Raw genomic sequence first — 15,860 nt, 5'->3', positions numbered from 1 at the left:
AGTATCTTCTGGCTTACCCTTTCTAAAACATTTGCAGATCTCAATTTACTGTATCTTTTAGATATACAATTGTTTTTATTACTACCATTTATTATTTCATACTGTACCTGTATGCATACATATTTAAAGATGTCCTGTTATTAGTTCCTATAATCACAAAAATGACTAAAATGAAATAACTATGCTTTCTGCCTCAAGAAAGTGACACTGATTCCCTGTAGTCCTCCGAATTGTGCAGCAAAATGTACAGTTACAAACCAGAGTGCACTGGTAGCCACAAGTCACAAGTGGTGCAAGTTTAAAACGATGCAGAAGTGTGAAATTCTCCACATGGCTTCCAGGCAACAGTGATACAATATGACTGCTGTCGCCTAATTGTTTTCATTCTGCTTTTTTCATCCTGTGAGTAGACAGGATTAGAGAGTTTTAATTTAAAACATGCAGGTTTTGCTGTGCATCCAGTTAACCCTTTCCCCCTCAGAGAGCCTTTGCCTATGGCAGCGATCTTTCTAGAGTTAAGAGTCCATTTACCTGAGTTGTCTTAATTTGCACTGCTGTTATACTGGACAAAAGGAAGTCATTCCATCTGCATATTTTGTGCTGTAATGAGCATACCATGAACTTCATTTATCCTGATTTCAATAAATGAGACAAATCAAATCCTTGCTTCCTTTTCTGCCTCCCAAAATACCAGCACAAGTTTGCTTTGGCAGCGCTGCAGCCTCTTTTCTTGTACACCTTTATAGAAAGAGCAAGTTTACAAATGAGTTGTTAAAATTCTGAGTTAGCTTTAGCTTGCTGAGAATCACTGCCCCTCTGGTAGGGCTGTCATTAGTGATCAGACTGTGGTGATGTCCAGGAATGAACTGTGTGCATGGAAAAGCTCTTGGTTGGAGTGTTGATTCTTTAAAAGTGTTATTCCTAATTTGAATTACTGATCTGTGTACAAAAGTAGAAAAACATTTTGTCCCATTGCTCATGAAAAAGATCTTGGTAAACCTGAGCTGCTGTTTCTCTTGGGCTCCTTATATAAATTCCTCCCTTTGGTGTGTAAGGGAACAGGTTAAAACAAAGCTATTCTGTTCACAGAAACTTAGTGCTCATTGTAATTGTTTGAAACCACAGGGTATGGTTTTGAGGGTATGTGTATGGTATTACTTTGCATTTTATTGAGTAACCAAAAATCGTGGAGCTCTTAATCAACTTTCAGGATTTCAGTTTCACTGTGTAGTGTTTTGTGCCATCTGGTGGCTCTTTCTTTCCACTGCAAGATGAGTAACTTCTTTTTATAGCAGCTGTGAAAGGTGTTCTACTGTCCCGGGGCTCAGTTTTCTGTTTGATGGCTCAGGAAAACAGCGTTTGGTGCGTTCCAAGTAACAGATTGTTATGTTTGTATTCTCTGCAGCCTCAGATTGTTCTGGGTGGTACTGCACAAACAACTACGTTGGGGACAGCAACCGCTGTACAAACTGCAACTCCTCAGAGAACTGTGCAAGGAACGACGGCGACCTCCACTGCAGCCACAGTAAGTTACTGAGTGCATTTGGGATCTTCCTTTGTTCATTCACATATACATATGTGCATGTGCCATTTATAAAATACATGGTGTTTCCTGGCTTCATTAAGAACCATAATTTTCTTAAGTTTTGGTAACAAAAAAGTATACAATGCATGCATATATGAAGCAAAATGATAATTTCAGTCTGATTTTGTCTGAAGTGGTGGGGGACACAAATCTGTAAGTAATACTCTGCAGTTATGAACTAGAGAAGGACTTTATTTCTCAGAGTACGTAGTCAGATCAGGGGTTATAAAGTGTTTCTCTTCTCTTCTCTGACTGTTTCCTTTTCCTCCTGTAATAGGAAACTATGGAAAATGTGAAGAAATGTAAAAACTTTCTGTCCACGTTAATAAAACTGGCCTCATCTGGAAAACAGTCTTCAGAGACTGCAGCTAACGTGAAAGAATTAGTACAGAACCTGCTGGTAAGGAAAGTTCTTTAAAAGCTGAAAGAAACAGTATCTGAGAGAAATCAAATTAAAACTTTGCTGCTTCTGAATTAAAATATATGCATGGGTTTTCCATTAAGCTTGTAAATGACACATTACTGCTCATATTAATGCATGAGAATGTGAGTTAAATTGTAGTGTGGGTAATGTAAATGGTATAATGCAGTAGCTGAGTGTAGGAAATCACAAGCTTGTACAAAAAAGTAGTATTATCTGAAGCTAATGTAAAAACTTGACATAATTAGTATTTATAGAGTGAGTACTAGTACAGCTTAGCCTAGTTGTTAGCAGCCTTTAAGTCAAGGTAGATCTGTGTGTTCCAGATATGACAACCTCTGGTTATCATGTAAAACAAGACCAACATTTGGAATCTATCTTCCCATCAGGGATATACATCTGCTTTTGTGAGAGACATCTCCCTTCTGTGGGAGACAAGGCCAGTTTGTGCCTGGTGAGCACACTTTAGCCATTTGAAATAGAGGAGCTATAGTACATCTGGAAAAGAGAACATCAAAGATGGGGTTGCCCACAGCAATTGCTGGCTGACTGCAGGTCATGTGAAGTATTCTTGCTGGTTCCACCTGGCTTTTGATCTAGGGATAGGACATTCCTGTAATGGTGACAACTGAATACATTTCTTAAAATTGACTGGAAGACAGGAAGGAGAAAAGGAAAGATGGGACTGTAGGTCTTACTGGTTGAAATTTGTAGTAAAAATAGTTACTACCATAAAGCTATTGTCCCTCACTGGCTTTCGTTACCAATAAAGCCACTTATTTACAATAAATTAAGTCTAATGTTTTTTGTGTGTGTTGAATATTATAAAGTTAATTTCTACAAGCTCATTCATTTGGGTTTTCTGCTTTGAAGGATGGAAAAATTGAAGCAGAAGACTTCACCAGTAGGCTGTACAGAGAACTTAATTCTTCACCTCAACCTTACCTTGTGCCTTTCCTGAAGGTAATTTGTGTTCACTAGTCTTTATATAGATTTGTGCTTATGTGTCAGCAGCAGTGAACACAAACACGTCTTTTATCAGTATAGATGGAATTCCAAAGTGGTGTAAATGGAAGTTTTAAGCAGTGCCTGATTAGACTTTTGCTCCCTTAAAAAATATTTCTGTCTCTTGATTCCAAGAGTTTGTTAGTATGGCTCATGGGCACAGTCAATAATGTAATTTCTACCGTAGTGTCACATCATAGCTCTTTTGAGAGATGACTTTTATAAGCAGTTTCTTCCCATAGCACCAAACCTGCGAGTTGATTTATTATCCTCTTTTTAGTTCTGGAAAGAGAACAAGAGATTGAATGATACAGAAAACTACCTTCTGGGCAAATTCTAACTGTTTGCATGTGCTGTATATCTGTTTGAAAGATAAACAGGAAATATGTCACCTCTCAATAATAAATCCCATTTGTCATAAATTTTATGGTAATTTGACCCATTTTGGAATAAACATTACTTTGACATTTACAATCTGAAAATGAGAGGAAGTACCACAGCACTGTATAGTAAGAGTATTGACTCTGCTGGACTAATGTGTGATTAAGGGATATAGCTTTAGATGTGTGTTGATATTTGCGAGTTCTTGAATGCTAGTTCAACCTTGAACTCTTCATGAGGATGAGGACAAAAATTTAGGATTAAAACACTCAAGCAAATTCTTTCCTTTCCTCTTTTCAGAGGAGTTTACCTGCCTTGAGACAGTTAACACCAGACTCTGCAGCTTTCATCCAACAAAGCCAACAGCAGCAGCCAACAACGCAAGCAACGATAGCAACGATTCCATCCGCAGCGGTGCTGCTCAGCTCCTCAGTTCAGCGCACAGCAGGGAAGGCAACTGCAACTGTAACAAGTACTCTCCAACAACCTGTCATCAGCCTAACTCAGCCTACACAAGTTGGTGTCAGTAAACAGGGGCAGTCTGCACCACTGGTATGTGAGCTGAAGTGTATCATGTGTTATTGCACATGGGGTTTTTGCCTTCTTCACCTTAAATGAGTGGTTTAACTCAGAGATCTTCAACTTCATCAGAGAAGCCAAGGAAAAAAAAAAAGATTTAATTTAAAATCCATTCTTAATTAAAGTACTATATTATTTCCTATTTTAGCATGAAATATTGGCACATTCTCTCAATCACTGCCTATCCATGAGAGAGCAGTGTTCTGGAGGATGCTTCATTTCCTATTCCATAAGTCTAACAACAGATTACCCCAGAAGAGGAGAAAAGAATTTCTCAGGCCTGGATATAAACCAGATAAGAACAGTATAATGTACAGCACCTTTTTACCTTTCTCACAGCAAAGCAGTGTCTAGGGTGTGTATTAATTAATACACATTATTAAATTACTAGGTGCTTTTTGCTACTTGGTAGTTCAGCGTTCCATGTAGAACGTTCAGCATTCATCTGAGCTGCTCTGTCCAGAAATTTCATATAAAAAGAAAAGGAGAAATCTTTTCAATCCACAAATATTTTTTTGCTTGCCTAGAGAGAAAACCTAGTGATTATATTGCTCTTACTGCCTTTATAACCTAGGTATTATAGAAAGAGGTTAGGAAGGACCAGAGGAAGGGAATAAAAACCGAACGTTCATTGGTGCTGGATTTACAAAACAGCTTGGCCTTTAACTCTGCAAGTATTTCTTTTGCTACTTTTTCATATATTTATAGAGATGGAGCTTGCAAAATAGGCAGTGTTGGTAGATTATTTTACAGTAGTTTGAAAGTAAATTTCTGAAAACTAGTTGAGGTCGGAAGACAAGTTTGCATAAATTGCTCTGAATAGCATTGTGCTGTAACTGAGTTCAAGTTCAGAAGTGGTATGACTACAGTTGCCTGAGCATCTAACCTAACAATCCAGTAGTACAAGGTTACAGGGCTACAACTTATGCTGATTCTGGATAAAACAGCATATGTAGAGCCAGCTGTATTATCTTTATTATCTCTCTTAGTTCTAGGGTTTGTTCAGGCAGATCCAGTTTGCCTCTGAAACCACATGTAGAAAGTTTTAAGTGGACCTTTGTGATTATAAGTTTTTCTTTTTTATAGATTACTTATTTCTTTTTTTTAATCACAAAAAGTGGAATATTAGTTTTCCTGTAAGGTATAATTTAGATAAACTTTTCAGTACCTTAAAACAGGCTGTTTCTCGATCAATGAACAGATGCTCATGACTCACAAGTCTGATTGTTAAGGTTTGTTCTTACCACCTGATTATTAGCGTTAGTTATTACTCAGATTGCTTACCATTCTTTTTCCTTATTAATTATTTGCAGGTTATCCAACAGTCTCAAAAAGCAGGGGCATTGATAAGGCCTCCACAGGTAACGTTGACACAGACACCGATGGTAGCACTGCGGCAACCACATAGTCGTATTATGCTCACTACTCCTCAAATTCAACTGAATCAACTTCAGACAGGTAGGAGGTTAAGATACTCGGTAGTATATGCTAGATTTGATACTATTCACTGAAGGCTGGTTTATGAATGTCAGTGCCTAAGTGCCCTGTAGCTGTGTGATGGCTGTTGTACTGCTGCTAAAATCTTCAGAGCTTAGTGCCATAGTGGCTGGGGATACACATCTGTGAAGGCAGCATCTACAGACAAATTGTTTTGGAACCAGAGTTGTGTGGGAGGGTCCTGTTTTAGATGAGTGAAAATGCTGACAGAAACTGTTGACATAAAGTCTTTGTGCCAGATTTATTGCCATTGCTAGCTGTGACCGGCTTGTAAATCTGAACTCTGATACAAATTTTATGGAGTACAAATCTTGTCTTTCTTCTTGCAGTACCTGTGGTAAAACCAGCAGTATTACCTGGAAACAAAGCTATTGCCACTGTTTCAACACAACTAGCTGCTGCTCAGAAGAATAAACTGAAAGAACCTGGGGGAGGCTCTTTCAGGTGAGGACCCCTGTGTCTATTTGTGCTTGTGCTGCCTGGGCAGCCTGCTGAACTCAGTGGGAATCTTTCTCTCTGCTGCAGAGGTGCTGGACTGAGCTGTGTGAACGCTCAAGAACTATTTGGATTTTCAGTGGGCAGGTTTGCCACCTTATTAAAGACTTTAACAACCAGCTATGGGCGTAGTTGTGCCAGGCTGGTTATAATATTTAGCTATCAGAAAGGATAAATATCAAACCTTGCAAACAATTCCTGCCTGGACAAGCAAGTAGAATTCATGCCTTCACTCCTCCCAGCTCTGCTTGGGTTGTCCAGATGCACAGCCTATCTTAGTGCTGAGTGCAGTTTATTACTGTTTAGTGGTAGTGATGTATCTGGTCTCTTGCTTCTCAAGTTGCTCAAACATTACATAAGAAACATTGAGAGAACAGTTAGGAAGTAGAAAACTACTTCTAGTGCTCTTTAGAATAAAATTGTTAGCTTTATTTATTGTATAATAAAAGCAAATAAAATGGAAAAATGAGATAAAGTATTCAGGTTTATTGGAATTCATCATATGCAGCTGTGGTATTGCAGAAGTGGGTGTAGATGAGCACTAAATGTTATGATTAAAATGAGTTTTCCTTTCTTAAGGGATGATGATGACATTAATGATGTTGCATCAATGGCTGGAGTCAACCTGTCGGAAGAAAGTGCTCGGATACTGGCAACAAACTCTGAACTAGTGGGCACATTAACAAGGTCCTGTAAAGATGAAACCTTCCTTTTCCCAGCACCTTTACAAAGAAGGATATTAGAAATAGGTATGTTATTTCTCTTGAACTTTATTAAACAGATTTCATTAGTCTTGGGTTTGATTGAAGGCATTTTCTATTGAGATTGATTTGAGTAGATTGGAGTTGCTGGAGTTATTACCTTTTGTGTATTCTGATGCTTGTGGACAGTCATTCAGCTTATGGAAGCAGAACATTGTTAAGGGATAGCAAACCAATAGAAACCATTGCCTTCTAAAGTGATGGCAATGTAACATCAGAATTCCTGGACCTGGTTAAAAATTCTCACTGTTTTAACTGAGAAGGCATAACAGAAATAACACTTGTTTTTATAAAATCCAGAAACACTTCAATCCTATTTATTTACTAGTTTAGAGTTAATAGTGGAACATGACTGAGGTTAGCCACATGTTTAGCTGTACTGTAAAATAAGTTTTTACAACTTTCTTCTGTTCTGATCACAGGTAAAAAACATGGCATAACAGAAATCCATCCTGATGTAGTTAGCTACGTATCGCATGCTACACAACAAAGACTACAAAACCTCGTGGAAAAATTATCAGAGACTGCTCAACAAAAGAATATTTCTTATAAGGTAACTGTATTTGATTGCACAAATTCAGCAGAGTATTATGTTGGCTGTAATGCCCGAGCTCGGGTATTTTGTTCTCTGAATTTAGGTTGTTTGTTCTCTTGACTGATTCATCGTACATTAAGATATTAGTATACATGGATTACCAGAACTCTTCAGCTTGCATGTACAAAATATTTTAAAATCAAACACAGAGAAACTGTGCCCTTCCCCTTTATGTCAAAAATTTAGAGTCTGAGTGATTGTACAATCAGGCAGATAACAGCGCTGCTTCGATTTCTCAAGAGACTGCTGACAGATGGGTGTTCTTAATAGATTCAAATGCCTGAACAGTGTTTAAAGAAACCACACAGCTCTGTGAAATACGTTCAGGAAGCTAAAGCTGTGATGGTATTAGTTTTGAAGTCAAAATCTGATGATTCATGACTAGAACAAAATGCTTTTAAGAATCTTAGCTGGTTTGACTGGTGTGAATACAGACTTGCAATTTGCTTGAAGAGGACAAAGTGAACATTTGAGCTTTAAATGTGTAAGTAAGTTCTACAGTACAGTACAAGCTAACAGCTTTAAGAAATGTAATGAGAAACATCTTTGCCATGTTTTCAGGATGATGAAAGATACGAACAAGCAAGTGACGTTCGGGCACAGCTCAAGTTCTTTGAACAACTTGATCAAATAGAAAAGCAGCGTAAAGATGAACAAGAAAGGGAAATTTTAATGCGTGCAGCAAAGGCAAGTGCTTGGATTTCACACATGTTTGCAATGTGTCAGTTTTGACATCAGAGCTGCAGTTTCTTTTCATTCTGAAGTGCTTGCAGTAAAGGGGAACACTAATCTTCAAAGATGGAGCTTGATGAGTATGTTCTTTAGCTAGATCTCTGTTCTGCTTTTCATGGTGTAAAGCATGTGAGACAGCTTCTTTGCCAGTCTTATCACATGTTCCCTATTCAAGTAGGTCTTAAACCTTAGTTTTTGCACTTTGCTTTGTGGAAAATATGAATTCTGTAGCTTGATGGTACTCATAAATAGAATAGAGACATTACAGGTGTTTTGGAGACCAGAAATGGAATCCAGATTTTTTTCTTTAAAAGTCACAGAAATACAAAAAATAGGAAGCAGTTAACATAAGAACAAATGTAAGCTTTAGACTTTGAGGTTTTACTCAGTGACATGAATATAGGATGAACATGACCTAGCTGGGCAGAAGCACTCTAGAAATAATTCACAAAACAGCCTAAGGGTTCTGTAGGGTTTGTGATACAGTATGATCACTTAAGTTGTGAACCAACATCTTCATTTTAGTTGGTTCCTGTTAGACCTGAGCTGGAATGCTCTATCCAGATTTTGAGCCCTATGCAAAGTAGACTTCAGAAGGAAAGCAATTTAAAGGTCTAGGAAATGTGACCTGTGAAGTCAGATTAAAGAGTAAATCCATTTACTTCAGAAGAGAAAAGACTGGGGTGAGACATAATTCCTCATGAATTTGTTTTGCATATTCATATAATCTTCATATTTGCAGATTCATATAATCTTCATATAAGCTTAATATTCTGAAGGAACTTGAGTACTGAATTAAAATAATTTAATTTGGTCTAAAGAATGTATGGATTTAACAGTCAGGATTTGTTTGAATATAGTTAGTCTTGAGAGAGTACTTGAGACTGTCTTGAAGGTCTTCCTGTTTTCTGTTTAACTTCTTGGAAAAGTCAAGAAACTAAAAGAATTGAAATTCAGTGTCAACTAAGCAAAAAGTAATTGGCAAATAAGTGTTAATAGTATTAGACAATGAAGTGAAATGGGCAGTTGCTAATGTAAATGGTCTGTTGGTCAGTTGTTCAAACAGGAGTCTGACTGATGTGTAGGTGTAGCAAAAAGATATGTTCTTAGTAAGTGCATAATTACACAGGAAGGGGAGGAATTTTTCCAAAAAGTGCAGGTCTGATTCCTTCTTTCATATACAGCGTGTGTGTTTCAATTCACAGATCTCTGTAATTCATGTCTTGTCATGGTTTTGAGGTGTAAATGTTTAGCTATTGCTTTACTGTTTTTAACAAAGCTGGAAAAAGGGATGCTTTTTCAAACATAGATACCTGAAACTAAGAAAAGCAAGACTGCTTTTAATTCCTAAGAGCCATTTTCCCCTGTTGCCCTCTCTGGCAGTGGCATGTATTCTCCACTTCCTGCTTTAATTTAAGTAAAATTTTTGTATGCTTTGTAAAACTTTAACTGCTTTTGTAACCAAATTAATTTTTCTTTCTTTTTCTCCAACCATGTCCTTTATCAACATAGTCTCGATCTCGACAAGAAGATCCAGAACAACTTAGGTTGAAACAGAAGGCTAAGGAGGTGAGTGTTCACCTTAACACAAACTTTTATCTTGGGAATTGAGAGAAAAATAATTCACTGTACTTTCTCTGGCACACACAGATGCAGCAACAAGAGCTAGCACAGATGAGACAGAGGGATGCCAACTTGACTGCATTAGCTGCCATTGGTCCCAGGAAGAAAAGGAAAGTAGATTCACCGGGATCTGGATCAGGGGCAGAGGTACAGTGTAATTGTAATCTTTGGGTTTGCTGTATCAGCCTCTATGAAACCTTTCTGTTCAGAGTTTTTTTCCCTAGTTGTGGATGCTTTGAGCAGCAGAAGTGTATTTTTGTGTTCAGATTTGCTTGCTTCAAGATCAGGCATCTGTGTACGGTATGGGGAATAGAATTTGAGTTGTCATTTCCCTGTTTCCTCCTGCAGTGGAGGAATGTTAGAAAAGCCATCTCTGTTCTCTCAGGTCTCTGCTGGTTTTGGACTTCCGTAAGTTTTGGAAAGAGATTGTTGTTGTAGTTAACCTACTTAAATAGGAGTGCAGAGTAATTAATGCTGCTGAGGTGGGTGCAGTGGTAGAATTGAGTCCCTGCTAAATTTGACAGTAGGAGCTTCAGGTCATAAGAACTTTGCTAATTTCTTTCTTTAGCTGTTGATTTGCCTTAGTTTTAGTATCTCTACAGCAGATCAGTTTGACCAATTCCATCTGATAATGATGTTTTTGCATCCTTTGTATATTCTACTGTTCAGTCTGGCCTTTTAAAAATTTCTCTGTAGACTAAGTATCATTGTGCTCAATATTTGATTAGTTTAGCGTTAATTTGGGTACATTGGTAAACTACCTGCTGTATTTCTAAACAAGTTACTAAACATGAAATGCTATAGAGTTGCTTTCTGCATGGAAGAAATATGGGATTTCTCTAGTGTTTGAAAAGAACAAAATCTTCTCAAAACTTGTCATTTATAGGGACGAAAGCTCTCTTCAGAATTTGAGGATTTTTTTCCCTGTTTCTGATAGCAATTATCAGGATAATAATAGTCTAATAATTCTGATTATCACTCCCTGGGCATTCCCAATTTTCAGTGCTAAAGCATTTATAGTGTAGAAAAGCCTTTTGTTTCAAAAGAATCCACCTTGGTTTATACTGAGTTACTAGAAGAGATGATTTACATGTGCTTGATATATGAAACAGTGGAGAACAATACTAGTAACTGTTATTTGTATTAACAAATACAAAAAGAACAATCAGGCCTCTCTGGAGCATCTTCTAAAGTAATTTTGAGTTTGAAATTTATTAAAATGCTTGTTACTAATAATAAGACTTATGAAAAAAATAAGTTGAATTGCTGTGTTAAAGGTTTATAATTATGGCTTAAAATTATAAAAATTGCTGTATGTGGCACTTTATAAAGATAGATGTGGATATAAATGAAGTCATCTCCGAGGAACATGCAGAAGTATCTCGGGCAGCATTAACATTGGCATTGCTTCCTTCTGCAAGTGCGAAGTTAATAGTCTGTTAATGTCATTTAAGTTATGGAATGTATTTTTACATCCTCTGTGAGCACTTGGTTGTATTTCATCTAAATCTGGCTAATTCAGTTATCCCAGATTAATCACTCACTGGTTAACCAAATAACTTCAGGTTCCCTGGAAATCTCATTGTTTTGTCTGTTTAATTAAGAACCAGCTGCTTTTGATCTAATGCTCACAGCTGTGCCTTTGCTGCTGTGTCACTTGACATTTATAAATGGAGCTCCACTTGTCACCATTTGTAGGCAGTTTGTCGTTCAGGCATATTACAAGAAGTGTGGAAAATAAGGTTTGTCATTACTTAGGCACAGATTTGTAAATGGAAGCTTTTGATGTCTAGGAATGCTGAATCTTAATTGCATGTAAAATTACTTCTAAGTAGTAATTGTACTGTTTTGTTTCAAAATCCAACAGAACAGGTTGCTGTCAGTTTATGTCCATGTGACTTTATTGAAGGTTACAAGAAAGGTTCTTAACTTATTCCATGCCTACAGGAGCAGCATAGTTCCGTGTCTTTAAAGACTCCTGCTATTTATCTTTGCATCTAAAGTATTATAATCTACATAATAAAATCAGGGTTGAGCTTCTACTAAAGAATATTTAAATCTCCAGAATTTAGAACCCCTTCCAACCATTCTTTCTTGTTAGTAGCCATATATATTTGAGAAAATCTAGTTAGCATCCAGTGTTCTCCTGCATCTTCTAACTAACTTGTAGCGAAATTGATGGAAATCAGACACCTAAGTTGTACAAGTCCCTTAAGATACCTCTTTGAAAATCCAGCCTTTAAACCCTTCTAACTATACAGGATTTCAGTGACTTGATGCTGGTGGTTCAACAGAAGTCTTACTTCAGTGTTAGTGGCATGATGGTACAAGAATACAATTTCCAGCCCAAGCTTAGATCTAGTGGAGTGTGTTTGAACCTTCTGGTGTCATAAGTTCCCTTAGTAAAGAAAACATTATTCTAGTAAATGAAATTGGAGGAAAAAAGAATCCCTAGCTAATCCACAGAAGTATAACCTGTTCCAGATAACTCAGAACACCATTATTTACATAAATATAGAAAGAGCAAGGTACCAACAAAAGGCAACTGCCAAAAAAGATTCCCGACTTTAAAATTGGTGGTGGAAGCCGCCTTCCCGGTCGCTGCATGCCATCTGCTGGTGCCTGCGCTTTACTGCTGCAGGGATGCTGCTTCCCAATGGGTTTGGGTGCTGGTGTTCTGAACCAGGCTGCTCTTTGACTGTCCTTGCTGGACTGTGCCCCTCTTCCTACCAGAAAGTGTTTCTGTGCAAGTGCACGGGATGTGATCAAACCCAGGTCTTCAATGGAAGAGGCACCGTGTCACTGGATAGTGTTCTGCCAATTCCAATGGCTGATGACTTTAAAGCACTCCTGGAATCCCTTGCTTGTATAAAGGAAAGCATAGCAAGCAGAGTTGTGTTAATTGTGTGTATCCTATTGGGACTGTGTGTTCTGCAAGTGAAAATGCATTGAAGCTAGCCCAACAGAGCTTTGTAACTCCATCACTAGGCAGTGCACATCTAAACAGCTTAAAGTATGTGGGGTTCTCTAAAGATATCAGATTATTTTTTTAAGTGACATACCATAATATACTACTTATCTTGCCACTTTGTGTGGGAAACTACCAGTGCGTACCAGAGATGGCTGAATGACAGAGAATGAATTCAGAGATCGTTAGAGAATGTCCGTGTCTAGAATAGCTGCTGCTTAATATAATCCTGAGTTTGGCTACCATTGTCACTGAAAGGAGAGCTCATGGCACCCTGCCATGAAAAGCAAGGTGGAATCTAGTATGTTATTCAAGACAGGATCCAGGCAATAGGACTTGCTTCCCACTTCAGAACACCAGGGCTACCCTTGGGATCTGTCTGCCAGCATTGGGAAGAACGCTATCTCTTTTTTGGTTGTTTGTTTTGGTTATTTGGACTGCTTATCTCTAGTGCCTTCCTAAAGATAAGAGCAGTGCTTTGGATTTGGCTTTGTTTGAGTCTATTTAATGCTACTGAAAGCTTCTGATTGTTCAGCTATTGTTTATAACTATTAAAAAGAAATCTCTGCTCTGGTAGCATACAGCTACTGCTTGGTAGCTTCACATACATAGTCCCTTAGTTCTTACCTTGTGTGTTTTCTCTGCAAAGTTGTGGAATACCTGGGGGCACTGATGTAGAATCGTAGAATCATAGAATGGTTTGGGTTAGAAAGGACCTTAAGATCATCCAGTTCCAACCCCCTGCCATGGGCAGGGATGCCTCCCAACAGACCGTGTCACCCAAGGCTCTGTCCAGCCTGGCCTTGAACACTGCCAGGGATGGAGAATTTGCTGCTTCTCTGAGCAACCCATCCCAGTGCCTCACCACCCTCACAGTAAAGAGCTTCTTTGTAGCTAGCCTGAACTTCCCTGTTTAAGTTTGAAGCCGTTACCTTGTCCTGTCACTGCTGTTCTGATTTACCTGTTCTTCTCCTTTGCAGGGATCTGGTTCAAATGCAGCAGTCCCAGGCGGCTCTGGAGTCGGAACAACCAGACAGTTTACGCGACAAAGGATAACGCGGGTGAACCTCAGGGACCTCATATTTTGTTTAGAAAATGAGCGAGAGACAAGCCATTCACTATTGCTATATAAAGCATTCCTTAAGTAATGGAAAAGATCAAGGTATTTTTGACGGAGAGACGCCTGAGGACATTTTTTAATATATTTACAAGTTACGCCTTTTTGTAACAAGCAAACGGGATATTGTTTAAAAAACAACCACCTCTTTACATGGAACAGTTTTATATTCCTGTTTATAAATAAACTCTTCAGTATCAGAGAAATACATTTCTGTAACAGTGAGGATACTTACAAGGCCTGTGGAGACTATAAAAGGACAATTAAATTTTAACTCATCTCTTTGATTGAGTGGCCTTCTTGCCAAACAAGCCATATATAAAGACTGATGGAATCGTTTAGCAAATAACTAGCTACCCTTTGTCAGCCCTGTAGCAGTTTCGACATTAATTGTGCATTTTAGTTCAGTTTTATTCAACTAAATCAAGTATATAGGCATATGTCTACAGCAGATGACCTCATTTCATTTAGCTTGTTTTTTTAAAGTCAGTTAGCAAAGCAAACTGATTTTTTTTTTTTAAAGAATATTTATCTTTTCCCCCCAAATGTTCAAAATCTAGAGGGATATACAGTTAATTTTAAACATAACCTCAATTTTAATCACATTATTGCTTATTAGAGGCCCTGAAATCCCATAAAGGAGGGTTTACTTCTGAATGTTTTAGCAGCATCTGTAAAAATGCATTTTTATTTGCTATAGTTTGTAAAGCTGTAAAGTTAAAAAAGGAAAAAAAGGAAAAAAAGAGAAACCTTTTCAGCATAAATATATTTTACTTGCACTGTGTTTTTTAGCTAAAGTGAAAGCTTAGATTAAATAAAATCAAAGTCGGGAGGAATCATCAAAAAGACTGTTTCTCAGTGTGAATCAAGTGTTGAAAAATGGTTGGTGTATTTTGTCAGTAATTGTACATAATTTTTGGCACATAACATAAAAATGGCTATGTAAACTATAATTATTTTGCTAAAAGACTGTATGCAAGCTGTGGGCCTACTTTAAAGATGTCCAGAGCAAAGTCCCTTCTTTGTACCTATTTTTTTATTACAAATATACTAATTGGTTCTTTATATTTTCAGAGGTTATTGTATTAAATTGTCTATTGATAGTACTTTTATGACTGTAAATACTTTGGCTTTCTTTGTGTGAACTCTCATGGTAGAATTTAACTCTCTTGCGTGTAAACTGAATGCTGATCAGTATTTTTATCAACACCTGACAACTGTTACACCCCTTTTATTTTGTCTTTTAGGAAATCCTGTCTTTCCATTTTTTTTTCATGTAAATTTTGCACAGTTACTTGTTCATATGTAAATATTTTACTTTCAAAAATGAAGTTTTTAATTGCTATTGTTTTATATAGGATTGAAAGAAAATTAACTCCTTTATTAAAAACAAATTTATCTGTATTTGCTAATGTATTTTTCTCGCTAAATCTTTTCTCCTCTTGGATTTATTTGTCTTGGTGTAGTAAAAGATTAGTCTGTCTGAGGGGATGCTGTTTCCTAAGGATGCACTTTGGGGGGGAGGGGGGTGTTTTACACTGTTTTGTCAATTTGGGGGTATATAACTTTATGAATCTTGACATTTCATTGTTGTCTGAGGGATCTTGGACTAAGATCAATGGGTTTCGTTTATTTGATTTTTATGTTTCTGAAGAGATCTTGAAAGTATTTTGGGTTTGTTTAGTGAAGGTTTAATAAAACACCTTCTCCTTGAGGGCAGAGTCTGCTCCCTCAACCACAGTTAACTACAGTGACTTCAGAAGAAGGTGTGATATAAACCACAGACTTCAGAGCACAGCTATAAAAGGATATAATCAGGGTTTGGTTGTTAATGTGAACATGTAAGAAGGTGTTTTAATGATGCTCTGTGCTGAAGGTTTACCTTTTGGTTTGGGTTTTTTAATCCCTTCTCTCATGGGTAACTTAAATAATAATTCACAGTGGTGGGGGTCTAATCCTGCTCTTAAATAGACAATCATATTAATTTGATCATTACTTACAGACAAATCTATCTACAGGCACCAATCACTGCTATTGATGTGGTCCTTAGATTGGCACTGACTTGGGCAGCATGAGGAGACTGTGGATTAGCCCATAACAT

The 15,860-nt window shown here is 37.5% G+C and overlaps 1 protein-coding gene across 1 annotated transcript in view; it reads left to right on the top strand.

The window, feature by feature from the left end:
* Positions 1-15,163, top strand: part of TAF4 (TATA-box binding protein associated factor 4) — a 36,851-nt gene extending 21,688 nt beyond the window's left edge. Inside the window, exons 5-16 of the mRNA XM_057400820.1 lie at positions 1,406-1,525; positions 1,863-1,985; positions 2,880-2,969; positions 3,693-3,944; positions 5,285-5,429; positions 5,798-5,912; positions 6,543-6,712; positions 7,147-7,277; positions 7,881-8,006; positions 9,564-9,620; positions 9,702-9,821; positions 13,623-15,163. Coding sequence (XP_057256803.1) covers positions 1,406-1,525; positions 1,863-1,985; positions 2,880-2,969; positions 3,693-3,944; positions 5,285-5,429; positions 5,798-5,912; positions 6,543-6,712; positions 7,147-7,277; positions 7,881-8,006; positions 9,564-9,620; positions 9,702-9,821; positions 13,623-13,790 — 1,617 coding nt within the window. The 3' untranslated portion in view covers positions 13,791-15,163. The remainder of the gene's footprint in view (positions 1-1,405; positions 1,526-1,862; positions 1,986-2,879; positions 2,970-3,692; positions 3,945-5,284; positions 5,430-5,797; positions 5,913-6,542; positions 6,713-7,146; positions 7,278-7,880; positions 8,007-9,563; positions 9,621-9,701; positions 9,822-13,622) is intronic.
* The last annotated feature ends 697 nt before the right edge of the window (positions 15,164-15,860 follow it).

This window comes from Pezoporus wallicus, unplaced genomic scaffold (assembly GCF_028554395.1).
Source record: "Pezoporus wallicus isolate ANWC-B61680 ecotype Strahan unplaced genomic scaffold, APGP_CSIRO_Pwel_v1 contig_11133, whole genome shotgun sequence".
Classification (NCBI taxonomy): domain Eukaryota; kingdom Metazoa; phylum Chordata; class Aves; order Psittaciformes; family Psittacidae; genus Pezoporus; species Pezoporus wallicus.
The sequence above is the reverse complement of the archived record's forward strand: the minus strand, read 5'-3'. Positions and strand labels throughout refer to the sequence as shown.